The 27,796-nt window shown below is 38.3% G+C and overlaps 4 protein-coding genes across 5 annotated transcripts; 3 read left to right on the top strand and 1 right to left on the bottom strand.

The window, feature by feature from the left end:
• The first annotated feature begins 4,679 nt into the window (after window positions 1-4,679).
• Window positions 4,680-5,573, top strand: LOC137937441 (uncharacterized). Its single transcript, XM_068782502.1, has one exon. The coding sequence runs from the start codon at window positions 4,680-4,682 to the stop codon at window positions 5,571-5,573; it is 894 nt and encodes a 297-aa protein (XP_068638603.1).
• A 6,058-nt stretch (window positions 5,574-11,631) lies between these two features.
• On the top strand, window positions 11,632-17,344 carry LOC137936520 (copper-transporting ATPase HMA4-like). Of its 2 annotated transcripts, none has more exons than XM_068781243.1 (9): window positions 11,632-11,811; window positions 12,759-13,053; window positions 13,414-14,153; window positions 14,301-14,772; window positions 14,853-15,020; window positions 15,364-15,618; window positions 15,751-15,873; window positions 16,060-16,545; window positions 16,891-17,344. In XM_068781243.1, the coding sequence occupies exons 2-9, from the start codon at window positions 12,796-12,798 to the stop codon at window positions 17,311-17,313; spliced, it is 2,925 nt and encodes a 974-aa protein (XP_068637344.1). In that variant the 5' UTR covers window positions 11,632-11,811; window positions 12,759-12,795; the 3' UTR covers window positions 17,314-17,344. The 2 variants fall into 2 exon arrangements, with proteins under 2 accessions (XP_068637344.1, XP_068637345.1); XM_068781244.1 differs by having other exon boundaries at window positions 11,775-11,794.
• Window positions 17,345-17,772: 428 nt separating this feature from the next.
• Window positions 17,773-20,050, top strand: LOC137936936 (uncharacterized). The gene is made up of 2 exons (XM_068781913.1): window positions 17,773-17,974; window positions 18,189-20,050. The coding sequence occupies exon 2, from the start codon at window positions 18,451-18,453 to the stop codon at window positions 19,741-19,743; it is 1,293 nt and encodes a 430-aa protein (XP_068638014.1). The 5' UTR covers window positions 17,773-17,974; window positions 18,189-18,450; the 3' UTR covers window positions 19,744-20,050.
• Window positions 20,051-24,330: 4,280 nt separating this feature from the next.
• LOC137937440 (uncharacterized mitochondrial protein AtMg00810-like) lies at window positions 24,331-25,719 on the bottom strand. The gene is made up of 3 exons (XM_068782501.1): window positions 25,385-25,719; window positions 24,841-25,255; window positions 24,331-24,789 (listed from the first exon to the last, which is right to left on the bottom strand). The coding sequence occupies exons 1-3, from the start codon at window positions 25,717-25,719 to the stop codon at window positions 24,331-24,333; spliced, it is 1,209 nt and encodes a 402-aa protein (XP_068638602.1).
• Window positions 25,720-27,796: the final 2,077 nt, after the last annotated feature.

Raw genomic sequence — 27,796 nt, 5'->3', positions numbered from 1 at the left:
ACTTTGTTGCTTCAGATTTTTTTTTCTCTGAAAAAGTGTTGCCTACTGTACCAGTTTCTACCCTTTCCCCTTCTTTTGATACTTCGACTTCACCTCCTAACAGCCATGACTCTTCCTCACATGATACTTCACTTCATACCACCTCCCACTCAACCACTAGGTCTTCTAGAGTATCCCAGCCACCAAAATATCTCTCTGATTATCACTGTTATTTGGCTTCTCCAGCTTCTCATTCCAACGTATCCAATTCCACTTCTTACCCCTTGTCCAATGTCATCTCCTACAATAAACTCTCCCCTTCTTTTTGTGCATTTTCTATTTCCATTTCCAGCATCACAAAACCAACAACATATGATGAGGCAACTGCTGTCCCCGAATGGCATAATGCTATGAGAGCTGAACTGCAAGCTTTAGAGTCCAACAATACCTGGTCTTTGTGTTCTCTACCACCTGGCAAAACAGCAGTTGGTTGTAAATGGATATTTTGTGTTAAATATCATGTTGATGGTTCTATCGAAAGGTACAAAGCATGACTTGTTGCCAATGGGTTCACACAGCAAGAAGGTATTGATTTCTTTGATACTTTTTCACTTGTTGCCAAGATGGTCAATGTCAAGGTATTACTTTCTCTTGCCTCTATTTACAATTGGCATTTGACTCAACTTGATGTCAATAATGTAATTTTGCACGGTGATCTGTCTGAATAAGTCTTCATGCATCTTCCTCTTGGTTATCACCGTGAGGGGGAGACTCCATTACCTGCCAACACAGTTTGTAAGTTACACAAATCTATCTATGGCTTGAGACAGGCATTTAGGCAATGGTTTGCAAAAAAATTCGGTGTTTTAATATCTGAAGGTTTCCAGCAATCACATTCAGATCACTCATTATTCATCAAAACAACAGGAGATGATTTTATTGCCTTGTTAGTATATGTTGATGACATAAATAGTTGCCAGTAACAACAAGATTGTTGTTGATAATTTGAAGAATTCCCTCAACAAAATATTCAAGTTAAAGGATCTATAAAATCTCAGGTATTTTCTAGGACTTGAAGTGGCAAGATCAACTAAAGGTATCTTGATAAGACAGCGAAAATATGCTCTAGAACTCCTATCTGAAACAGGCTATTTAGGATGCAAACCTGCCTAAACTCCAATGCAACCGTATGTGCCACTTTCTCAAGATGATGGAGAGTTATTGACTGATCCCAACATGTACAAAAGACTTATAGGGAAGCTAGTTTACCTTACAATCACCAGGTCGGACTTAACTTACTCAGTAAATAGACTAAGTCAGTTCCTAAGTCAGCCAAGGAGACCCCATTTGCAAGCAGTCTATAGGATTCTTCAGTATATTAAAGGATCACCAAGCAAAGGTCTTTTCTTCTCAGCTTCCTCACCTCTTCAACTTAAAGCTTCTACCTCAACTCTTCAATTAAAAGCATTCTCAAATTCTGATTGGGCAACATGCCCTGATTCTAGATAATCGGTTACTGGTTTTTGCATATTTCTTGGAGATTCCTTGATATCATGGAAATCAAAGAAGCAAAGGACAGTTTCAAGATCCTCGGCTGAAGCGGATTATCGAGCAATGGCTTCTGTGATTTGTGAACTAACATGGCTGATTGCATTGCTCAAAGATTTAGGTGTTTCACACACACAACCTGTTTTTTTGTATTGTGACAACCAAACTGCTCTACACATTGCAGCAAACCCAGTCTTCCACGAGTGTACTAAACACATAGAAATAGATTGTCATATTATGAGAGAAAAGATTCAAACAGGTATGCTTAAAACTCTGCATGTTGGTTCACAACATCAGCTTACCAAAGTTCTCTTTCCTGCTCAATTCAATTCTCTTATAGACAAGATGAGAATGTACAATATATACATCACATCTTGAGGGGGAGTATTAAAATAATGAAGGAAAATACTGTGAAAACTGGCAACCAAGTGGTTGAACGAGACTTGTGCAGAATTTGTTAGTTTGTTACAAGTTAGTCGAATTTTGTTTTTTTGTTTTTTTCTAGATGAGCCAGATCTTCTAGATTGTTCCAGCCTTCCTATTTAAGTTGCTTTTGTATGAACATTTCTATTTTGAATTAATGAATTATTTTTCATCCTCTCTCAGGCCTTGTAGCCTTTCCTGTCATTTTTAGTTTTACTGCCTATTTATTAGCCTTGCAATTACTTTCTAATACGCCTCAACTGGTCTTCATTTGCCACCATCCACTGCTGCTGCCGCTGTCCAATCAATACGGTTTGGATTCCCCCTCCCATTGGCTCCCTCAAACTAAATTTTGATGGAAGTGTTCGGGGTTGCCTTGGCATTGCGGCTTCGGAGGTGTCATCCAGGGGATGCTAATGGTCATGCTCTCATTACTTACTTGGGACCTATGGGGACAGCGGAACTCTTTGCCCTCTACCAAGGCCTCCTCTTCTAGTGTCATCTTAACAATCCCCTCATTATTGAAGGAGACTTGCTGGTTGTTGTCAATCGGTGTTCTACTATCAATTGTGGTTGTACTGCAAATAAAGTATCACTTTACTCAAAAAAAAAAAAAAAAACTATGTAGCTGGTCAGCCATTTGATTGTGAATTCTAATTTGAATAAGAAAAAAAGACTAAGCAAGTGAGATAATTTATTCTCTGCAAAAATAATTTTAAAAAAAAACATGAATAGTCAACAGAGACATTTACTCACAAAGCAATTGCCTTATTTTCCAACTAAAGGATTTGGTCTTCCATACTATCATTGAAAACATCCAGCATTCAAGGTTGAGAATCATCCAATGACATTTGCGCATATGATTTGATTCTAATTGATTGGGAATACAAAATACATGAAATATTGATAGAGTTCCCAACTTTACATTTTGTTGTCATTCTAACAGGCATAACAATCAGTTCTCAGGACCCAAGCTTTCTATAAAAGCATTCAGGTTCCAAATCTGTCAATCATAAAAAAAAGAACATTTTCTTATAGAAGCACAAGTAATTCCTATAGTTTTAATTAAAAACAGAAGTGCCTTTTCCCTGTGCGACAGTTCTTTGGTTGTCTGCCTTTATCTTTTTTTTTTTTTTTTTAAAGTTCCTTGGTAGGTGAGAATAAAAACATTATAAAAAATAACTCAATAATTCAATTAAGCCTAGTTATTATACATGAGTATACATTTAATTTATAAAGTCAAGTATATGAGCTATAACTTTGTCGATAAAATAGTTTTGTGTACAATATTCAGAAAATATTTCCTATTCTAAAAATAAATCCCTATAACATATATGCTTACTGCATATTAACAATTTTAAATTTTTAATGTCGATAGATGGATTTGGGCAGTAGGGGAAAAAATGAAGGAATGATGCAGGATGGTGGGAATAAATGGTGCACAAATGTGATAAACCTCTAATTTGTTTTACTTACTCTAGAAGGAGTAAGTAGTAGTTGAAAGCTAATTAGAAGAAATAACAGTTGATGGTAGATTAATGAGGACAAGGGTATTTTTGGTATACTATCGGTTGGGTAGTGGGGACAATTTTCTGATGTGGAATTTTACGATTTTGGCTTGGGGATTTGGGAAAAGTTTGTTACGGGAATTGTGGGTGAATATAGGTACAGAGGAGAGAGAATAGGGGGGATTTGATTTGTTTCTTTTAGAGTTTTGTTTAGGGAGAGTATTGGTCTCTCAAATACCAGTGGCTATGTTCGTTTATTTCCTTTAATTTCTACAGTGAATATTTAGCATTTCTTTCTATTTTATTTGCATAATTTTACTACTACTATCTGGGATATATCATCTGGTATCAGAGCATCAAGTCGAGCCTCATGGCTACTACTAAAATGTAGTCGAGAGTGGATTCGTTAGAGGGAATCATGAGTTCAGTAAGAGAGGAGGTGAACTCAATGAAGGAGGAGGTTCGGAAGATTCCGGCCATAAAGCAAGGGTTGACGACGTTGATAAGACGAGTTGAACAGCTCTTACGTACCCAAGAGAAACTCACACAGAATCTGGCTGCGCAGAGTAAGTCAACAGCGGTAAAACAAGGGCTAAACTTGGCAGTTGGCGATAACTATATCCATAGAAGTACCGAAAGCGGACAAGACGGTAACGAGGTTGATCGGAATATGCAGATTTGAAGTGCGACCTAGAAGGTTAGAGTTGCCAGTTTTTCAGGGAGAAGACCTTGATGACTTGATTTACAGAGCTGAACGATATTTCTCACTAAACCGAGTATCTCAAGTTGAGAAACTAGAAGTTGCCATAGTATGTCTAGAAGGGGAGGCGTTAAAATGGTTCAAGTATGAAAATAACAGGAGGGAGATCATGAACTGGGAAGAATTTCAATCTTTATTGCTCAAACAGTTCCAAAGTTTCGAATAAGGCTCTCCTTATGAGAAATTCCTGTTGTTGAAGCAGGAGACCACCATGAGAAATTATGGAAGGCGATTTGAGGATTTGGCTTCCACGTTGGAAGATATCCCAAAGAAGGTGTTGGAGTCCAATTTTGTTAATGGACTTAAGCTAGAAATTCTTGCCGAGGTGAGGATGTTGGAGCCCAATGGGCTAGGAAGGACCATGGAGCTGGCCCAAAAGTTGGAAGAGAAAAATAGAGTTATTAAGTAGACTCGGTTTGGGCTAAGTACTCCAAAACTAGCGGGGACCATAGTTGGGGGTAATGGGAGGACTCACGGAAGTCGAAATCCAATACCGGAGGGAGGGGGGTTTGTACTACCGTTGTGATGAAAAATTCTCAGTTGGTCATAGATGTAAAAACAAGGATCTGCAAGTGCTGAAAGAAGAAGTTAGGGAGGATGGCGACGACGGGAAGTGTGAACAACAGGAAGAAGAGGTTAGGGCGACTGTTCAAATAGTGGAAATGGCGCTGAATTCGGTAGTTGGATTAACCCTTCCGAAGACCATCAAGATTGCGGGAAATATTAGAGAACAACCAATCGTCGTGCTCATTGATGGAGGAGCAACCCATAATTTTATTTCTACTACAGTGGTGGAAAAATTGCATCTGCTTTTATCTCCATTAGAGAAGTATGGCGTTCAACTGGGAATAGGTGCGACACTACCCAGGGAAGAAATTTGTAAAGGGGTTCAATTAACTCTTCAAGGAATAGAGATCATGGAGGATTTTCTGCCTTTGGAATTGGGAAATACCGATGTTATTTTGGGTGTACAATGGTTGGAGACTTTAGGAGGAACGTATACGAATTGGAAAACCCATGTTATGAAGTTTAGATTGGGTAATGAAATAGTGGTGTTACAGGGAGATCCCTCCTTGCACAAAACTTTGATTTCACTCAAGGTGATGATGCGTGTTATCAAGCATGAGGAACATGGGGCTCTTGTGGAGTTGGGGAGTACCACAGTGGCAGCGTCACAACCAAAGGAGGACACAACAACGATGATGAAGAGAGTTTTAACGAAGTTTGGGGATGTTTTTTCTATGCCCCAAGAGTTGCTACCAAAAAGGGAGAAGGAACATGCCATAATTTTGAAGGATGGAGCTTCACCGGTGAGTGTTCATCTATATCGGTACCCTCAAATACAAAAAGATTAAATAGAGAGATTAGTGGGAGAAATGTTGGCTGCTAGAATAATACAACCTAACACTAACCCTTTTTCAAACTATTCCGAATAAGTTTCTTATTCCAGTGATCGATGAGTTGTTAGATGAGCTTCATGAGCACAAGTCTTTTTGAAGCTAGACTTGAAGTCGGGATACCACCAAATCAGAATGACAGTAGCTGATGTACACAAGACAGCTTTTCGGACTCATGAAGGATACTACGAATTCTTGGTCATGCCTTTTGGGCTTACCAATACATCGACTACATTTTAATCCCTTATGAATGAGGTATTCAAACTTTTTTTTCCAGCTATTTCTATTTATGAAAAGGAGCTAATGGCCATTGTGTTGGTTATTCAAAAATGGCGTCCTTACCTGCTTGGAAGGAGGTTTTTGGTGCGAATTGACCAACAAATATCTTTCACCTTTAATGAATTTCCTATTTTGAAAAAAATGGTAGACAAAAGTGTCTTCTATGTTATTTGTCTATCTATTTTATGTTTAGAAAGGCAAGAAGTGGTTCGCTCTGTTAAATTTATGGAAAAAAAATACTTCATTAACTAATTCTTCACAGAGTATAATGAGTTTCCATTTATAATAGAAGAAATAAGTGGGACCAGATTACAATTAAACTACCCATGTTCCAATTAACCTTGAATGTTTGAGCCAAGCATTATTGCTTGTAGATTTGTAAAAGAGCAGGATCCTTTTGTTGTAAGTGGAGAATGAGCTCGACAAAGTCCCATAGATTTTCTAGTAGATCTCAAACAAATACTTTGAGAGTAAATTTGGTCAAGGTTGATTGAACCTCATAAAAAACACCATGTACAATATCTATATTATATATTTTTATTTTTAGAAACAATTCATTGTTAGGAATACAAGTTAGCAAACATATTAAAATACCATTTGCATCTCGATGTTGCTCTGGATATGATCTATTATTGTGTTGGGCATCCTTTCATGGCCTTAGTATATTTTATTGAGTTCCACAAGAAATTCATGCAAAATAAATTGACACTTGGAACTGTTTATTTGCTGAGAATTCATCAAGGAGATAAAAAAATGGACACTGCATTTATAAAAAAAAAAAAGGCAAATGCAGAGGAAAAAGAAATGAGAGAATGTGAATGTTGGTCTACATCTAAAATCACCCAAAAGAAATTAAAAACACTAGAACTCTAACGAGATTCAAGAATGCTCATTTTCTAAATGTCTTAGAAAAACAATCTCACATGGATTAAGGTGTAGAAAGATATTAGATTTATTAGATAATGAAGAGGCTTCTTACTTTGGGATAGCCTTTGGACCCAAATTCCACATGGTTTAAGATAAAAGAGTTATATGTTGCCTCCATCCTAATTATCCACCTGCACAAGTCATAAAGAGGGTTCAACATCAATGAGAGTGTTAAAGAATAATTCATCATAGACTAACTTCGTTAGTCATTTTGACACAAACCTTGGACCCAAATTTCACATGTTACAAGAGTAGTTGCTCTTACATGGGCATCCACCTTATTATACATGTGCACGAGTTACAAAAGAGGGCTTACACGTGAGAAGAGTGTTAAAAGAATAATCTCACATTAGATAAAAAAAAATTGAGTTTATTGGTTAGGAAAGAAGCTTATTAACTTGTCTAGTCATTTTAGGATAGGTCTTGAACTAAAATTTCATAAAGAGAAATTGCAAGCCTAATACAATTATATTAGTACTTTCATCATATACATTTTTACTTTGTTCTATGTGTATGTTAACAAGTATGAGGGTGTCAAGTCGTAGAAGCAAAAATGTCATTATAAGGAGCAAAGGGGTAAGAGGATAATTTGACATATGTAATTTTGATAAAATAAAAAGAACAACATGCCACTCCTATGGGGTAGACAAAATTCAAACTAATTTCCTTTGATCTTAAGAGTTTAGGAGATCTAGTACCATCACTAATTGGTACCAAACCACTGCCTATTTGAATCTCCTCCATTCTTCTTCCTCTTCAACACCCTTTATATACTTAATAATTGATCATAGCCTACAAGCCGTATCAATTAGTATCAGAGAAAAAATCATATGACTTGGAGGAGTTCGGGTACCATCCAACGAATAGGAGAATCAATCAAAAGAAGAAATGTATCTACTTATGATTTGTACTTGTGGCACTTTTGGTCTAGACACTCGGCATTACTATTTCATTCAAGAGATGTTTGGGCATGAGCCACTTAGTGCACACTAGGTATTTGATAAAAAACACAATGAAAACAACACTACTTTAGAATCCTTAGCTACTCATTGTGATGGTCTTGAGGAGTTAAAAGGTCATCACTTGAAGATAAATGGCTTGACCCACTCTTTTAAGGCTAAGTTTATAGCTAAGAAAGACTTGTTGAAGAAGAGGGTAACATGCTAAGATAGAGACCCACAAAATTCTTCTCAATCTAAGTTGATTAATGTTCAATCCATGTCCGAAATCAGTCCAAGGGTTTAGATTATCCTAAATTTGTAGACTATAATGAAACAAATGCTTGGTTCAAGAAAGTTTTGATCTAGAGGGGAAGGCCTTATAGTGGTATTATAGTTATAAGGAAGATAATGAGAAGCCCACTTGGGTAGATTTTACTTGAATTCTCATTTCACTGTTTCGGACCCCAAAAATACAAAAACTTGGATGGAGTTCTAGTTAAGTTTGAGAAGCTTTCAAATAAAAAGGGTGGCTACATGTAGGGGTGGCATCGAGCCGAGCTGATCCCGAACCTGCTTATGTTCGAGTCGAGATTTGAGTCGAGCCGAGCCTAAAATTGTTATCGAGCTCGAGCCTCAACATACATTTAAAACTTTTCAAAAAATAGATATCGAATAAAAAGTATATAAAATTATGCATACATTTTACATAAAATTGGGCATAACCTATATATATAATATGTGTATAAGATTGGGCATAACCTCTACTTAAAATTGAACATAATCTATATATATAATACTTGTATAAAATTCGACATGACCTCTACTTAAAATTGGGCATAATCAATATACATAATACCTGCATAAACACTCCATAAATACTCCATAAAATTGTCTATACATTCCATAAATACTCCATAAAATTGTCTATACATTCCATAAACACTCCATTAAATTGTTTATACGCTCCATAAAATAGTCTAAACACTCCATACACTGCATAACATTATCAACAAACTCCATACAATAATCAAACATAATAAAATTAAATGAAATATCACTATCAATTTACAATCACCTAAATAAAAACTATAAATCCTTTAAATAAAATCCTATTACTATTAGAGACTTACTAGAAAATTAAAAAAAATATTTTAAATTTTTCTTAGGAAAGTTAAATGGACCTCTTATTGCCTTTTCTAAGGAAATAAATAAAAATTAATAATTAATCTAATATATTATTATACTTATCGATAAATTTTTAATCACATAAAATGTCAAACACAAAATTGTTATGAAAATTGCCTCATGCTCAAAGTATTATATCATCAACTGTTAAATACTTATTCAAAAATTTTCTATATGGTTTTCTAACCCATCTTGGCAAGAAAATCTTACTTAGAAAATTATATGATTTTTTAAAAATAATTTATAATTAGAAAAATATTTTGAAAAAACATGAGGCACTAATGGTCCCTATATTTCTACTAAAAATGTATTTTCAATATTTATTAAAAAAACCACTAATAATCTCTAGAAACATATTTCTACTAAAATATCTTTTCAATTTCTTTAAGAGCCATGAGGAAGGGACAAAGAATTTTTTTTTTCTTGTTTATGATCTCGCACGTAGGGGTGACTTTGAATAAATTATATATAAAATTATGCATACATTTTTAAAAAATATAATGACAGGGGAGGTTTAGGATTAAATTTCAATAATGGATTAAAATGCACCAATATTAATCTTTTTAACTCCAATTGTTGTCTAGCTTGTTTTGTAATTTTTGAATCTGGCCATAATTTATTATGACCTCCTAGATGAAAATTTATATTCCAGGAAAAACTAAATTTTTTTTCCTATGATACATATTCCCAAAAAAACCTTTAAATAAAATCTTATTATTATTAGTGACTTATTAGAAAATTACAAGAAATATTTTAAAATTTTTGTAGGAAAGTTAAGTGGACCTTTTATTGTCTCTTCCAGGGAAATAAATAAAAATTAATTATCAATCTAATATATTATTATACTTATCGATAAATTTTTAATTAAATAAAATATCAAACACAAAATTGCAATGAAAATTGTTTCATGCTAAAATTATTACAGCATCAACTGTTAAATACTTATTCAAAAACATTTTATACAGTTTCTACCCCATCTTGGTACGAAAATCTTACTTAGAAAATTATATGATTTTTAATAAAAAATTTCAATTAGAAAAATATTTAAAAAAACATGAGACACTAATAGTTTATAGAAACTTATTTCTATAAAATTTATTTTTAATTTTTTCGAGAAGATTTTTTCTTTTTTGTTTACTTTATGATCTCGCACGTGCGAGATCAACTTTGTGCAAGGGAGGGGGGAGATTATTTCTCCCCTAATTTCTCCCCTGAACTTAGGTTCAGGTTTTCCGTCGAGACGATGCAGAGGGAAGGGGGTTACGGCGCCGGGGAGGACCTATCGTCAGGGATGACGGCTGCGACGGATGCGGCAGCGACGGAAACGACGACGGAAATAGAGGCGACAACGAGGAGAGGAAGAAATCGAACGGACGGCTACAGAGGCGGGCGGCGAGCAGTTGCGACGGTGGTAGAGACGGCCGGTGAACAACTGCGATGGCGGTAGAGGTGGCGACAACAGCCGACAGGAGGGGAGGACAAAATCCCCCCCCCCCCCCCCCCCCCTCCTGTTCCCTTGCTCCCGATCTCGACCGATCTGACTCACTTCGAGCCGGCTCGCGAGCCGACGAACCGAACCTGGCTTCAGTCGAGCTCGGCTCGTTAAGGTAAACGAACCGATTTCGGTGCTCGAGCTCGGCTCGAACTCATAGATAACGAATAGAACCGAGCCAAACTCGAGCCGCTCGCGAGCTTGCTCGGTTTGAAGCCACCCCTAGCTACATGAAGCATGATTGAGGCTACCAAGTTGGCCAATATTTAGGAGGAGAAAGTTCACATACTATGAAATATAAGAATATCTTTGATGTGTATTACAACAATCTACACCTTTGCCACAAAATAGGACATGTAACAAACACGCTACAAAGATTGGCCGCCAACTCGGGTCCAAACACTTTAGGCAACTTACTCAAGAGAAGATGGGCAAGTGGATTATGTTTAATTGCGATCAGAATTTCACAATAGGGAGTAAGTGCAAATATTTTTAGCTACTGTTTTTGTGAAGAACTTGATGACACAACTAGTTGTAGTAAGACTGAGTTACAAGAAAATTTCCCCAAAGTGCTATGACATGAACCTTACACCTTTTACACCACTAATAGTAGCAACACACATAATTTCATTTGCAAAAAAAATGGTATTGAGAATAATTATATTTTAAAAATTACCCTTAATTTTTATTTGTGCTCTTTATTAGATTAATATTTTGTTTAAATACCACCGTTACGTCACTAAGTTGTTTTTCTTGGCCGCATTGACCGAAGTTTCGTGAACTGGATCACTCTGTCGATAGCGAATAAATTAAAGAAAAATCAATATAAAAGATGCTACGTTTGCGTGGAGCATCGAAATGGGCTGGGCCTAAAGTCAAAAGGATTGAATAAGAAAGCCACAGGCCAAGGGCCGCGTAGTCATTTACAATTAAAAGCCTAAAAATGTTGTGATTTCACGCTTAAACCCTTTCTCGTTTCCTTCCAGAAGTTGGGATCCAGATCCATAAAGACCCGGCCCACGTCTATTTTTCTAGAAATGTCTGACGAGGGTAATAACGTCACAATCTCTTCCCGGGTGTTCGTGCCATCGTTTCTTCATGTACGTTGGCTTTCGAAAATTCAAAAGTGTCCACTATAAGACGCCAGAGATAAAGTTCGGTTTTGGAGAGAAAGACAAGACTCGAAGACAAATACTCTGCCATTTCTGGCTGCCGTCAAACGCTTTCAGAAACCCTAGATGCTCTCTGCGTCTCTGCAATCCTCTCTGTTTTCAGAAACCTTTCTCCGCTTGATTCATTCAAAACCGCCAACGCGCTGAGCATCACAGGCCCTTTCTTATCCATTTCTACGTGAGGTGCAAACTTCAGAAAGGTTCAAAGAACGGTCTATTGTTTTGGTTCATGCGAAGTTATTTTTTTTAGTTGATTATCGTTTTTTGTAATTGTGAATCAGTGGTTTCTCTTCGAATCAATTCTGCTTGTGGTTTTAAATATGTGTTTCTGTTAGAAACTGATTGGTCTGCTAGAAATTGATACCGATAAGGTATAAGAGTTTTTGAACTTTGTAATGATTATGGTTTAATTGGTGCCGTAACACTTTGATTTGCGCCGAAATATCAAGATATTTGAACGAGTAGTTTGGTCAAAGTTCCGTTGACTTCTAACATGGCTCTCAACTTTTACTGTTTATTTTCTCCGAAGTTTGATATTTTTCTAGGAAATTTTTCTTAAATTAGGAAATGTTTCTATTGAAGAAATTTTTCTTAAACTTTAACAGTTTAGAAGCTTTAATATATTGTGCCTTTGTTTATATTCTATGATGTTTGATATTGTTCTAGATTCCAGTTTTGGAAATCTTAAATTTCTTAAACGTTAACAGTTTAAGCTTTCACATACTGTACCTTTATTATATTCACAGATTTGAAATTAGAGATAGTTGATTATTCTAGAAACAGATCTTCAAGTTCGTGCTTATTTCTTTGATTATTTATAGAAGTGAAATTTGGAAAGGCTTAGATCATCCCTGGATATTCATCAGCAGCTACCAGCTATTCTTTATTGGTAGTTTGCATTATTATGGACTAAATTGTAATTATACAAATGCTTCACGTGCTCAGGGAACTCTCCAGAATTCAAATTGGTGCATCAGATAGACTAAGTAGGTCAAAAGAGTGTATTGGAACCACAAGAATTAATGTTGTTTTGTTTCTGAATGTGTATACATTTAACTTTGAATTTTTTTGTTTTGCTTTTGCAATTCTTGGATTGTAAAAAGATTTGAAGGTTGAATCTAAAGAATTGAAACTTGACAAATCTCAGACAAGCAAATTTCGAGTTGCTGAAAATTTGACGAGGAATGGAACTAAATGGAAAAGAAGATCTCAAGGTGCCTCTTTTGCAAGATTCTTCTGAAGTTGCTGTAACTGTCTCCCCATCATTGCAGAAAGGAATCAAGAAAACAAAGACTATGATGTTTAGGATTAGAGGAATCAAATGTGCATCATGTTCATCATCTATTGAATCTGCTATGAGAAAGCTCAGGGGAATTGAGAATGTCACTGTGTCTCCACTTCAAGGCCAGTGTGTCATCAGATACCAACCACAGTTCATCAATGTGAGTAGGTTTTAATTTGATTCCAGGAGCATGGAATTGGTAGATATAGTTTACCAAAATTTGTGAATCTCTCTTACATTTGTTAAAGTGTGGACACAATTCTCATATCACAATAAGATTGTATGCTCATTGACAGACTTGGTGAATCATGATATTGATATCATTTAATCACAATATAATGAAATGGCATGTCATTTATGGCTAGATGGGAATTATCTGCCTTTGATTTTTTTATTTATTGGGGTTTATGTTTTTATTTTAAATTCCTTGTCACATTTTTATAACTGCACTGATTTTTCTTTTGTTATTTGTCGTTAACTTTATGATAAAGCTGATTTTGATACTTAATTGTGTGGTCAGGCAAAAACAATTAGAGAAGCTATAGATGGTTTAGGATTCCTTGTTGAAGATTTTCCTGAACAAGATATAGCTGTGTGTCGTCTTCTAATTAAAGGCATGGCTTGCACTAGCTGTTCTGAGTCCATAGAGCGTGCACTTCTTATGGTTGATGGTGTGAAAAAAGCTGTGGTGGGACTTGCAATTGAAGAAGCTAAAATTCACTATGATCCTAATGTCACCGACTCAGACCACCTGCTCAAAGCCATAGAAGATACTGGATTTGGGGCTGATCTTATCAGCTCTGGGGACGAAATGAACAAAGTGCATCTAAAAATTGACGGTCTTAGTTCTCGTGAGGAAGCAACTCTCATTCGGTCTTGCCTTGAAACAATAGAAGGTGTGAATCTTGTGGAAATAGATACAAGTGGCAATAAAGTTAGTATTACGTATGACCCAGACATCACAGGTCCTAGATCACTTATACAATGTATCCAACAGGCTGGTGATGGATTTTACCATGCTAGTGTATATACCCCTCCAAGAAGAAGAGAGACAGAACAACAACAGGAGATTCAGATCTACAGAAACCAATTCTTGTGGAGTAGTTTGTTTTCAGTCCCAGTGTTCCTATTCTCCATGGTACTTCCAATGATTCATCCTTATGGAAGATGGTTAAAATACAAAGTTCACAATATGCTCACAGTTGGCATGCTAGTGAGATGGGTTCTTTGCACTCCAGTTCAGTTCATCATTGGACGAAGGTATGGACTTGGTGTCCTGTCATTTAGAACATCACTGTTATTCTTGTCATTTTGACTGGAAACCTATAGGATGCAAACATCAGCATTAATGTGTATCTTTATTGCTTGATATCGTATCTGAAAGTTGCTAACTGTATGCTGATTCAGGTTCTACGTGGGATCATATCATGCACTAAGACGTGGGTCTGCCAACATGGATGTTTTGGTTGCATTAGGGACAAATGCTGCTTATTTCTACTCCATTTACATTGTTATAAAGTCAGTTACCTCAGATTCATTTGAAGGGCAGGATCTGTTTGAGACCAGTGCAATGTTGATATCTTTTATTCTACTGGGAAAATATTTGGAGGTGGTAGCTAAGGGGAAGACGTCAGATGCTTTGGCAAAGCTTTCAGATCTTGCCCCAGATACTGCTTTTCTTCTAGAGTTTGATGCAGTCGGCAATGTTATCTCGGAGACGGAAATCAGTACTCAGCTGATACAGAGGAATGATATAATTAAGATTGTTCCTGGTGCAAAGGTTCCAGTTGATGGTATTGTTATAAAGGGGCAGAGCCATGTCAACGAGAGCATGATTACTGGAGAGGCCAGACCTGTTGCCAAAAGACCAGGAGATAAGGTTTTAATGTCTTTTCCATAATTTTACACACCTTTGGCCGCAGCAAAAATGTATTTTATATCTTAACATTCTATTAATAGGTAATAAGTGGGACTATGAATGAAAACGGATGTTTACTGGTAAAGGCCACCCATGTTGGATCAGAGACTGCTCTGTCTCAGATAGTTCAGTTAGTGGAAGCCGCTCAACTAGCTAGAGCACCTGTTCAAAAATTAGCTGATCAAATTTCCAAGTTCTTTGTTCCCACAGTAAGTTCCAATTTTTTTTTGTTTTAAACGATGTTCTAGAGAGTTATTTTTTATCATTACTGATGATTCATTTAGAAACATACAAGGTATTCTTACGGAATATCATATTACTTTGTTAAACAACCACAGTGTATGACAATGAATACAAATTAATGAAAGTTTAAAATGGATGTAGACCAATTGTGATTTGTTTCCAAATATTCAAAAAACTCTTTTCAAACATAGAACAGTTTTAGTCAACATTTCAAAAGATTTGTTAATTGAACTCAATGAGTACTTCTATTGAACTGCATTTCTTTCAGTTTTTCTGTGTCATATACTCATTGTCCTGTATATATTGAAGGTTGTCCTGGCAGCTTTTGTGACCTGGCTGGGCTGGTTTATCCCTGGGGAAGTTGGTATTTATCCAAGACGTTGGATTCCTAGGGCCATGGATGGGTTTGAATTAGCTCTGCAGTTTGGGATATCTGTGCTTGTAGTTGCCTGCCCATGTGCTCTTGGATTAGCTACCCCCACAGCAGTCATGGTTGCCACAGGAAAAGGTGCTTCACTGGGTGTCCTCATTAAGGGTGGAAATGCACTGGAGAAAGCTCATAAGGCAAGTGGTGGTGAAACTAGTTTCTTTTGACATTGTTTCCTGTTGTATGTAAATCTGTTTGTTGTTTGGTTCCAAGGAAATACCAGTCTACTCAATTGTGCATGTTTCGTTAACTTGCTGATGTCTTGATAGGTTAACACTGTTGTGTTTGATAAAACTGGAACTTTGACTATCGGAAAGCCTGCGGTGGTGAGCACGAAGCTGTTCCTTGATCTGGCAGTCCTGGATTTTGTTGACAAGGCTGCTGCTGCAGAGGTGCGTAGCATGCTTTGATCACTATGCGGTGTCCATTACACTTAATAGATTTATTGCTGCAGCAGAATCGTATTTCAGATGATAAGAGAGACTAATTTCCTTATATTAAGGAGAAATGAATAGCTGCGTAAGTAAGGTTAGGACATCCATCCTCTGAACTTAATAGTCCTTGATGTGTATTTGCAGGCTAACAGTGAACACCCTCTGGGAAAGGCTATTGTAGAGCATGCAAAGAAGCTGCACCAGCAATATGGGTCCCATTCTGATGTTCTGGTGGAGATAAAGGATTTTGAAGTTTATCCTGGAGCTGGAGTTTGTGGAAAAGTTGGTGAAAATGTGGTTCTGGTGGGAAACAAGAAGCTGATGCGGGCTTCTCAAGTGCCTATAGGACCTGAGGTTGAGGATTATGTGTCAGACAATGAACAGCTGGCTAGAACATGTGTGTTGGTAGCCGTTGATGGAAGGATTGCAGGAGCTTTTGCTGTTACAGATCCTCTCAAACCAGAAGCAGAACGTGTTGTCTCTTTCCTGCGATCAATGAGTGTCTCCAGCATAATGGTGACTGGTGACAACTGGGCCACGGCCAGTGCTATAGCCAAGGAGGTGGGAATTGGGACCGTGTTTGCAGAGACAGATCCAATAGGAAAAGCTGAGAAAGTGAAGGAGCTTCAGGTGAAAATTTCCTCTCCCCACCACCACCACATCTCTAGGATTTTCTTAACTTCCGGCTGACCTATAGACAAAACCTTGGCTAACCTCTCGCCATGGTTGCTGTGGCTTCATTTTGATGAATTTGCTTCTTTATTTTTTATTTCTTTGATTATCATGAGAGGTCTGAAATTAAGTTTGAGTTTTATATCCCAAACTTGGTGAAGGCCAGAGACCGGTCACCAACTCATGTCAGCTTGGCTTTGTGAATATTTCTTCTCTTCTTTATTTTCCAAATCGTTGTTCTATTTTTGTCACCTTACGAAAGGACATTTTTATATTGATAATGAGTCTTAAACTTTCTTGCAGATGCAAGGATTAACAGTTGCAATGGTCGGAGATGGAATAAATGACTCTCCTGCTCTGGTTGCAGCTGATGTGGGCATGGCAATTGGTGCAGGCACAGATGTTGCAATTGAAGCGGCTGACATAGTACTCATCAAGAACAACCTTGAAGATGTAATCACCGCTATTGATCTTTCAAGAAGAACCCTCTTCAGAATTCGACTAAACTATGTCTGGGCCCTGGGTTACAACGTGCTAGGGGTCCCAATTGCTGCTGGGATCTTATTTCCTTTCACTGGAATAAGGCTACCCCCTTGGCTCGCCGGTGCTTGTATGGCAGCTTCTTCACTAAGTGTTGTCTGCTCCTCTCTTCTTCTCCAATCTTATAAGAAGCCTCTGCAACTCCAAGACAGTAGAGGACCGGTTGACTATTCAAACTCGGTCTGACGTCCAGACATAGATTGTCACTTGGTTAGAATTTTAACTCCATGCACCTCAATAAAATGCAGCACTTTGCTGCAGGTAACTTTGGTCAAATAACTACATATGAAGCCGAGGCTCAGTTTACAAATGGAGTAGCCAGGTACAGTGATATATACTGAAATCCCATCTTCCGTAGAATCTATAAGGACATGGGGCCCAAATTGTGAAGTTCTACCTGATTCACCATTTCCATTTTTACCTATATGAAAAGTTATAGCAAATCTTCGAAAAAATGACGGATCAATTTTAAGAACATACGAGACTTGACTAGCCTCGACTAAAATTATATACGAGGTCATTCCCGAAGTTGTGGCCGGGGCAGCTCCGTGATGCAGGTCGATGATCCGAGCGGTATATAACCCGGGAAGATACGTCAAAATCAAAATGGCGCAGGCAGAAGGGTATTTGCGGCACGAGAAAAGAGAAACCGAAAACAAAACAAAAAAACGTCGTTCTGAACGAAAAGGAAAGTTGCTACAGGTCGCATGGCGAGTGGGAGGTCCGGCGTTGCCAAATGTCCTCGAATCTGTCTCTCTCTTCCTTTCTCCTTCTTTCTGGCCTCTCACTTTATCTCGTCAGGAAACGCCATTTGGGTTGCTGTTGCTACTGCTATTCCTCCTTCAAGGTAAGTTTTACTTCGTTCGTCTCTCTAAATTTCCAGCATCTTATTTTCTAGGTGTTTTTTTTTTTATTTCAAATGGACAATCAATTATGCTTGCTTTTGCAATTTCTCAGAGACGAGCACTACCACTATTTGCTTGTAGTTTATGAATTCCATTTTTGGCTTTCGTAATCTGTTTGGGTCGTTCAACTGGTGAAAATTCGATTTTTTATTTCAGGGCGCTGATTGAGCTGCACTGGATGCACATTTGATTGTGTGGTTTCTTTTGTGTGTAAAGCTTTATGTTTTAAGGACTTCTATACGCTTAGATCATAAATTGGGGAATTAGGGGGTGAAATTCATTGGGACTCTTTCGATGCCTCCTTTGTTTAGTTATTTAGGGTTTTTTTCTGCACCATGGTTTTACATTGACTCTGAGGTTCGGTCATTCGAATTTGTGATTGAGGAGGTGTGACTGGTCTTGACATTGTGGATAAAAAATGGATAATTCAGTTATGGGAGGTGGGATATTGTCAAGTCCGAGTGCTGGGATTTTGGATCTGGAACCCTCTATAGGTCGACACCAACTCTCACACAGAACACTTGATCAGCATAACATGCGGGCCATGGGTCCTTTGTCTGGTATGGATGGCGACCACCCAGTAGCTGCTGCTTCAAAAGCCTTCGTTGTAAACACCAACAAAGGGAAAGGAATTAGCAGCACTGCCACTGTTACTAATAACAATACCAGTGATGAAGAGGACCCTAGTTTCACTGAAGATGGTAACGACGCACAGCACATTGGGGTGAAGGGGAAAAAGAGCTCTCCATGGCAACGAATGAAGTGGACAGATAGTATGGTAAGGCTTCTGATAACGGTTGTTGCATGTGTTGGGGAAGATGTTACTCCTGATAGCGCAGACGGGCCTAAAAGAAAATCTGGGGTCTTACAGAAAAAGGGCAAGTGGAAAACTATTTCAAAGCTAATGTTGGAGAGGGGTTGCTTTGTTTCTCCTCAGCAATGTGAAGACAAGTTCAATGACTTAAATAAAAGGTACAAACGACTTAATGAGATTCTTGGTAAAGGGACTACTTGCAGAGTGGTTGAGAACCCAGTTCTATTGGACTCCATGATCCATCTCTCACCCAAGATTAAAGAAGATGTTAAAAAGATCTTGAGTTCAAAACACCTCTTTTACAAGGAAATGTGTGCTTTTCATAATGGGCAAAGAATTCCGAATGGTCAGGAGCTTGATTTACCTGGGTGTTCTTTACCCATTTCGATGTCCTCTAAAGAAGCAAATGGGTTTGAGCAAGATGAGGAGGACAACGAGGATGATGATTATTTGGACAATGATGACGAGGTCAATGGTGATGAAGATGTGAGAATTTCTAATTTTCAGAGGAGGGATGGTGTAACTGAACAGGATAGTCATTTCTGGTCTCAGTCTGGTGGGTTTGATAGTTTTGGCGCTGAAATTGCAGGGATGCTTAAAGATCCTTCCAAGTCTCCTGGGCAACAGAAAGAATGGATTAGGAATTGGTGTTTACAACTCCAGGAGCAGAGAGTTAATTTTCAGGCTCAAGCATTTGAATTGGAAAAGCGTAGATTTAAATGGCAGAGATTTTGCAGCAAGAAGGATAGGGAATTGGAGAGGTTGAGGCTGGAGAATGACCGAATGAGATTGGAAAATGAACGGATGGTATTGCAAGTGAAACAGAAGGAACTGGAGATCGACTCACAAAGTTGTGAAGATTCCTTTAAACTAGTTTCAACTGGAATTGATACATAACGAGTAGGAGAGAGACGGACCAAGTTGGTGTGCAGGGGATGAGTATTCCACAGGCACAGGTTGCCACCTCCAAGAAGTTGCAGGCTGCCCCCTCTTCTAGCCTCTTCCGGATCATCCTTCCTACTGTGGAAAATCTGCATTTCATCGGTTGGCTGGGCTCCAAATCTTAACTTATACAATTGTGTGTTAATGGGTTTTCTGATGTACATACGAATAGGTATATAGTTCTGGAGAGGTGTTCTGATGTAGTTTTCTTTCTTCTGTAAAAAGGATCCTGTACTTAAAAGAGTAATAACAAGCTTGGGGTTTTGACCAGTTATATGCTGGAATGTCTTCTGAATCCTACAAAACTATGCTGAAATTCAACTACATATACTTTTGAGGTTTCTTGACTAAAATGAGGACGAAAGAAGAAGCTTAGAACGTTATCAATTCAGGTATGTTACTTAACGCTGATGCCGCTTAGTAAATGGTTTTGGTTATCTGGAGTCGGAGAATGATTTTCTCTTTAAGCCTATTTGTCGGACATGGGACTGGCGCATCAATTACAAAAACTGATGAGTTCTTTTAATTCGAAATTCACTTTCCTTCCCGCGTGCAGAAAAGGATACTTGTAGGGGTGAAATGAGCTATTTTTTTTTACTTAATTATTTTTCTTCAATGTTTTAAAGAAAGTAAATTCTTTAGAACCATGAAAATTGAAGCAGACTTCGTCGACTTCAGCATCATTGAGACACCGCCTGAGGTTGAGATTCTAGCGAGCACCAGGCCCTACGGAGAGGACTGATTATGGCTGAGGCCTCACAGTGAGAGGTAGAAGTCTTTGAGAGGTCCAGACCCTCACCACCAATCACCCCAGAAACGAATTTGACGGTCATTCCCAACAAAGTATCCCAAGGCCGCCCCAAAAGTAGGCAGACAGGAATATAGAGCGCCATATTGAAGAGAGTTTGTGGCACAATCCCCTACAAGTGCGCTACTGAGTCCCCTGATTGAGTCTAGCAGCAATCATGGGCCTCTAAACTACTTGAGGAGGGCCAAATCCGTTGTCTTGGTGGGACTGATGCCCAACCCACCAAGAGCATTGGAGGTTTCTGATGTGCACTGAAGATGGTTTAAACTCAAAGAGAGTGGTGCCACAGAATGGGGCAGCTTAAGAAATACAAAACAAGTAGCATGGAATCTTGTCTCTAACACTTGGTACAAACAAAAATCATCAAGCAAAACTTGCACTTTCATGCTAGAGACATTATTCACCCTGCCAGTCAATGTTTAACAAGCCCAGGTGGAGGCTTGCTTGAAGTTGAAGCCAGCAAAAAACCATCATAAAAGATTAAACTATGTATCGAAACCCTGAAATGGAATACAAAAAAAAAAAAAAAAAAAATCCATTCTCAACCCTAACACAGCGGAGGGAAAGGTTGAATGCTAATAATGATTTTTTTAGAAAACAATGACAAATGAGATTTCATAAATGGAAACTCCTTAGAAAGGAAAAGATTACATCAAGAGGATTTGCAACATAGAAAAAATGAAAAACCAAATAGGAACAGTATTTGCATATTAACACTTTCCTTAGCTAGAGAATTAGCCAACCTACTAGCACTGCTAAGGGTGTGGCACCAAGAAATGTTTAAGCTACAAGAAATATCCATTTTCTCATCAAAATATAAAAGAAATCTGCTGGCAGATTCTTCTTCCTCAACACCCAACTTATAACCACCAAAAAGTTTTCTTCATTAATCAAGGAGAGGAGAAACATGATGAATTGAGTCTTAAACCCAGAAGAAGGTTCTCAATTCTGACACTGTAGACTCAGAAAAGCCAAAAGGCACAGAATAAATAAAGAGGATATTACCTGTACAGTCCCATATAGGATCACCTCCACCAACAAGCCCAAGGTTACCATAAGAACTACCATTCAAAGTTTAAGTGGACTTTGGGGAGGAAGTCAATGATACAAGTGCAGGAATGCCCTGATATGAGTAAGAGATTACTCTTTTCCAGTTTTACATTTTATACTATTTTGATGCTAACAATGATGAGCATTGTAAAACACAAAGAAAAGGCTGACTAATAAATGAATGTAAATATGAAACATAGTAGCTTTTACTAAAAGAAGCAGGCAACTAGCACAGGAAAAACAGTCAAATTTGCTATAATAATGATAGTAAAATAACAACAGTAAAAGAATAAATGAACAAGAGAAAGACTAGAAAATAACTAATCAACAGCCTTCTTGCTACCAGATAATGCATTGACAGCTTCTTGAAGATAAATCCACCTCGGTACAACACTTGAGCATTCAGATTCATTCATATAGGCATGACTAAATTAATGTTGCATTGTAGCACTCTACTGTATTAAGCTCTTTGTGGATGTTCGACCACCTAAAATAACAAGGGTAATGCACATCAAGTTGGGTAAGCACAAAAGCACAAACCACCTTTTTCCCTATTCGAATATACATTACAATGAGAATTACAATGAAATGGGAACAAGTAAAACAAGATTATTGCACTGAAAATGAAGCAATCTGAGCAATGCAATTCAACCACAACCACCTATTTACATTAACAGGATCTAAAAAAGCCAATTAGGCTTCATCTGTCACACTCCAATAAGGCAAGTGTAACTCTGCAATCACAAGAGCGAATAAAGTCTGCTTACTTAGATTCAAATTTGCGTTAATCGACCTCATTTCATGCAAGCTTTCTCCTAACAGAAGTACCTACTCTGCTTTTTCTTAGAAACAGAGCAAGAACTTCATTAAAAATAGAGGAGGCCTCTGCAGCAAAAAAATACAACAAAAATACACAAAACAAACAATAAAGCAAAAGTAAACAAATAAAATGACTGCGGAAGCCAGGTGGGTTAAGACAAACAGACTTGACCACAAAATTTTGCTATTAGAGCACCCCATTCCATGCAAGGAAATCAGCCAAGTAGTTGGCTTCTCTTCTAACGAGAGACCAAGATATGGAAGCATTTCATCCATTGGAAACACAAACAGAATAAACAAATAAATAAATCTGACCTAACCCCCATGTGCGAGTTGCATGTTTTTTGAAAATGATGAGAAAATCAAAATAAAGTGAAAGAATGTAGAACAAAGAAGCGGGAAGGGCCGCTAATATACAAATCGAAATAAGAACAAAAACACAAGCTAATGAATATCAAAAGGAAAAGAATATACACAAAAAGATCGGGAAGCTTTGCTCCATATGTCGCTAACGAATCAACCATCAAATCTCATCATCATCAAGCCAAAATTTGGTTAATGAGTCATTTTACAGATGAAGAGAAATTCATTGACTAACAGAAGGCTTAAGCATATTCATATCCCTTGCAGCAAAACTATTTAAAGTTACATAGCATGTAATAAAGTTATATCCTTAACATTCTAAAAAATAAGTGTCAAGTGAATTTTTTTTATCATATCGTCAATCTAATTACAACCAAATAGTGGGTCTTCACCATTAATAGTCAATTATGCTTTTAGTGACAAACTTATTGACTTGTATTGTATCAAAAGATATTGCACGGCTCTCTTGTTGTAAGGCAGTTAATTCTCTTAAAATGTGAATGAGAAGCCAAAATAAACAGAAATTTGAGTTGTAAATTGCATCGATGTAAGTATGAGTAATGCTCTGCTATGTGAAAAATCGCAGTCTGGCACCATATAGTCTGTGCTATTCCATGACACTGAAGAACTTTTCCAATAACAACAGTTATAATAACTGAAATAAACTCTTACCAGACAAACAGTTTGTTTTTTTTTAAATGACAATGTAAAAATCAAGAAAAAATTACATGCTGCCATCATAATTATCATGTAAGAGCATATCAGAACCCATTCTTTCCATTCATCCTTAAGTAACTAGGTTTGTCAAAGTGCAAGTGCTTATTTTGAAGTAAAATAACATCTACCAAGCAATATCTTAGGCAAATATACTCAAACCGTATATTAGGCATGTGAGACTTACGGAGAAGCGTCATCTACCGGATCCATTGCAGGATCGTACAGTCCACAGCTGGTGTGCTGCTCATGGGATCAAAGGCAACCGGGATGCTAATCTTTTTGAAACTGAGATTCCTAACCTCCTCCGCCGCCATAATATTAAACAGGATTGAGTCTACAATCTCCGTCGCCCCCTACTACAACTTCAAAAACGTAAGCGCACCAGCAGAGCAAGGAAGCCATAAGTTCAACTACAGAATCCCCTGGGGACAAAGCAACCAAAACCAAAATAAACAAGTGAGAGAAGTGAAAATATTATAAAATTCACCACACTCTCCGGTGAGTTCTTCTATTAATTTATACATGTGTATGTATCAATTACAGATATTACAATTGATTACAGTAATTATAATTTGTACAGAAAAGGTATGAAGGAGCTTAATTAGCTCCTGTAATTTAGGATCGTATCCTCTGTAAGGAATGTCCTAAACAGGGCAATGTTCTGTTGTGGCATTATCTTCAACAGCCCCCCGCAAGTTTAGAGTCGGATTAGGACAGACGTGCAGCTTGAATCAAAAGAATTGAAAGAGAGGCCGAGAGACGCTTTTGGTGAAGATATCTGCAACCTATAAGTGAGAGGGCACGTATTGAGTGCGAATCTTGCCAGCAACAATAAGTTTACGCAAAAAATAAATGTCTAACTCAACATGCTTGGCCCGTTTGTGGAGAATAGGGTTGGAACTCAGAAAGAGAGTGCTTTTGTTATCGCATAAGAGAAGTAGCCGCTCAGGGATGGAAACTTTGAGATTACGAAGAAGATGCGTGAGCCAGATAAGTTCGGCGGCCATGAGAGCAAGAGCACGATATTCAAACTCACAGCTGGAACGAGAAACTGTAGGTTCCTTCTTGACACTCTGTGAGACTAAGTTATCACCAAGGTAAATAGAGTAACCCGAGGTGGAGCGGCAAGTGTCAGGACATCCGGCCCAGTCAGCATCAGAATAAGCAACTAAAGATCCCGGTGAAGCGGATGGACGGAAGGACAAACCATAATGGAGAGTACCTTTGACATACCGAAGAATGCGCTTAACAGCAAGGAAGTGGTCAGCAGTGGGAGAGTGTAAAAATTAACTTACTAAGTTGACAACATGAGCAATATCAGGACGCGTGATGGTCAAATACTGAAGAGCACCAACAAGAGATCGGTAAAGAGTGAGGTCCGAAAACAATGGACCAACAGAGGATAAATGCTGAGAAACCACCATAGGAGTGTGCACAGGCTTGCTGTCAAGTAATTGAGCATGGGCAAGGATGTCCCGTGCATATTTCAACTGACTGAGAAATAGGCCATCAGCGGTTGGTGTAACTTCAAGACCAAGAAAATAACTGAGGGAGCCCAAGTCCTTAGTAGCGAATTCAGAATGAAGCTTGGTAGCAAAACTATCAAGAAGAGAGGGATTGTTGCCCGTAATAATAATATCATCGACATATAAGAGCAAATAAAGGATGTCAAAGTGCCGATGAAAGACGAAGAGCGAAGGGTCAGCACGACTACAGTAGAAGCCAAGATGAATAAGGAAAGAATTGAACCGCTGAAACCAGGCTCAAGGGGCTTGCTTGAGGCCATAGAGAGCTTTCTGAAGCTTGCAAACATGATCAAGAAAGCGAGGATCAATATACCCCGGTGGTTGTTCCATATAAACTTGTTCATTGAGAGTACCATTTAGGAAAACATTTTTGACATCCAATTGACGGAGAGACCAGCGATTTGTGACAGCAATAGAGAGCACAACCCGAATAGTGGTAGCTTTGATGACAGGACTGAAGGTGTCGGTGTAATCAAGACCTGGGACTTGTGTGAACCCCTTTGCAACGAGTCGAACTTTGAAGCGCTTAATAGAACCATCAGGCAAATATTTGGTCCGAAAGACACATTTAGAACACAGTATTGGTATGAGTTGGACAAGGAACCAAGATCCAGGTACAATTATTTTGTAGAGCTTGAATTTCTTCATCCATAGCGGCTAGCCAGGTAGGATTCTTGGCAGCTGATTTGAACCCTTTGGGCGCACTAGATGTCAAGAGAGCATAAAGGAGACCAGAAGAGCCAGAGTAAGCAAGATCAGCCGAGTGACGAGGTTTAAAAATTCTAGCCTTAGTGCGTGTGAGCATAGGATGAGACCTCATCGGGATTGCGGCAACATGAGCAAGGGATCCAGGCGGACCTGAATCTGTGGGCGACAGAGGCGGACCTGTAAGCGAATCAGTGGCATGCAAAATCTTATCCACATGATCAGTACAAATAACACAGGGACGAGAGCCAGATGGAGTAATGTGCGAGGAATGAAGCGCTGGAGGAGATGGGGACAAGACTGTAGGAGTTTGACCAGGTTCCAGGAAGTTGGAGAATTAGTGAGAGGAGAGAGGTTGAGCCTGAGAAGATGCTAAGAAAGGGGAAAATGTCTCATCAACATGTCTGGGGATATATATTCTAGAAGGAGATCAAGACAACGAAAACCTTTATAAGATGAACAATACCCCATAAAAATACATGGAAGACTACACGGGAAAAATTCGTTAGGCATATAATCATGTAAACAGGGATAGACACGACAACCAAAGAGATGGAATTTTGCATAATTGGGAGAAAAACCAAAGAGAAGTACAAAGGGGGACTTACCTTCGAGAAGTGGTGTTGGCAAGCAGTTGATGATGTAGGCAGCAGTGCTAAAGGCAACAACCCAGTACCGAGGAGAGACGTGAGAATGAAAGAGCAGAGCCAAACCAGTTTCAGTGACATGACGATGTTTGTATTTAGCACGATCGTTTTGAGCAAGGGTATAAGGACAAGATAGTTGATGATGAATACCAGATTGACGAAGGTGGTTTTTAAAACAATTACTTGTAAATTCGGCACCACCATCGCTTTGGAAATTTTTAATACGAGGAGAATGTTGATTTTCCACAAATTTTTGAAATTGAAGAAAAATATCATAAAAGTCAGATTTTAATTTCAATGGGTAAAGCCAAGTAAATTGAGAAAAATCATCAACAAATAAGACATAGTAGACAAAACCCAAGTTTGATGTTACTGGAGACAAACCGCATATATCACAGTGAATTAATTCTAACACATGAGACGATCGTTTTTCGTTTCGAGAAAACGATAAACGATGACTTTTGGAAAGTTGGCACACGTGTCACATAATGTAGGAGAGGGTAATAAAGAAGTAAGAAAAAACTGGCTTTTTTTATTTAATAAAGAAATGATAGAATGATACAAATGACCTAGACGAGCATGCCATAATTCATATGAGGCATGGAGAATTTTATTGTGCAAAACAGAAATGCAGGCAGAGTTTCCACGCTTTAGCACATATAAACCTCCATCACGTCTACCGGTTGCCACAACCTTTCCCGTTTGACGATTTTGAATAGTAAAAAAATTATTAGTAAATGTAACAGATAACGGATAATCATTGGTCAATTTACTAATAGATAATAGATTTTTGGTAAGGTGGGGAACGACTAAGACATTTAACAATTTGAGATTTGGGGAATGGGAGAGATGACCTGTATGAGTAATAGGTAGGGATGCCCCATTTCCTACAATTACACGATCCTTACCCATGTAGGAGACAAACTGGTCCAGCGTGGAGTGAGAAGGGGTCATGTGGGCTAACGCACCCGTGTCCACGAACCAGTCAGAAGAGTCCTTTGGTTCGGACAGGGAGAGCGTCGAACCAAAATTTTTGGCAAGCTACGCCGACGGCTCCTGTGGGGAATACCTCTGGCGACACCGATCGGCATCATGGCCGTCCTGACGACAAATCTGGCATCTCGGCGGTCGACGACGGTGATTAGGGTTGGAAATACCCTGGTTGGAAGAGAAATCACTGTTGTGGCCATGGCTGGAGGAGTTGCGTGAGCAATTTTCGGAGTTTCGGTCGTGATTGTTGTTGCGGCCGTGATTAGGACGAGAGGAGGTGCTGAATCGAGAGGAGCATGATTGATTCGACGTGAATGCGGCAGTACAGGGCGTCGGGCTTTCCATCGACCTCTGGAATATTTCGAAGCTTTTGGCCTTTGAAA

The sequence above is a fragment of the Aristolochia californica genome, unplaced genomic scaffold, assembly GCF_029961685.1.
Source record: "Aristolochia californica isolate CCGP_79_NKW_82.1479 unplaced genomic scaffold, dmAriCali1.0.hap1 SCAF_7, whole genome shotgun sequence".
In the NCBI taxonomy this organism is placed as follows: Eukaryota; Viridiplantae; Streptophyta; class Magnoliopsida; order Piperales; family Aristolochiaceae; genus Aristolochia; species Aristolochia californica.
The sequence above is the reverse complement of the archived record's forward strand: the minus strand, read 5'-3'. Positions and strand labels throughout refer to the sequence as shown.

Excerpts from the sequence above, each read along its gene's own strand:
- LOC137937441 (XM_068782502.1), top strand. The coding sequence starts at position 4,680 with ATGGGAGGACTCACGGAAGTCGAAATCCAATACCGGAGGGAGGGGGGT.
- LOC137936520 (XM_068781243.1), top strand. The coding sequence starts at position 12,796 with ATGGAACTAAATGGAAAAGAAGATCTCAAGGTGCCTCTTTTGCAAGAT. Across the intron at positions 14,154-14,300 it reads CAGTTCATCATTGGACGAAG|GTTCTACGTGGGATCATATC; the intron begins GTATGGACTTGG and ends ATGCTGATTCAG. Across the intron at positions 15,021-15,363 it reads CCAAGTTCTTTGTTCCCACA|GTTGTCCTGGCAGCTTTTGT; the intron begins GTAAGTTCCAAT and ends TATATATTGAAG.
- LOC137936936 (XM_068781913.1), top strand. The coding sequence starts at position 18,451 with ATGGATAATTCAGTTATGGGAGGTGGGATATTGTCAAGTCCGAGTGCT.
- LOC137937440 (XM_068782501.1), bottom strand. The coding sequence starts at position 25,719 with ATGAAGAAATTCAAGCTCTACAAAATAATTGTACCTGGATCTTGGTTC. Across the intron at positions 25,256-25,384 it reads TATATGGAACAACCACCGGG|TCGTGCTGACCCTTCGCTCT; the intron begins GTATATTGATCC and ends CTTCTACTGTAG. Across the intron at positions 24,790-24,840 it reads TTGCTCATGTTGTCAACTTA|CGCATTCTTCGGTATGTCAA; the intron begins GTAAGTTAATTT and ends CTTGCTGTTAAG.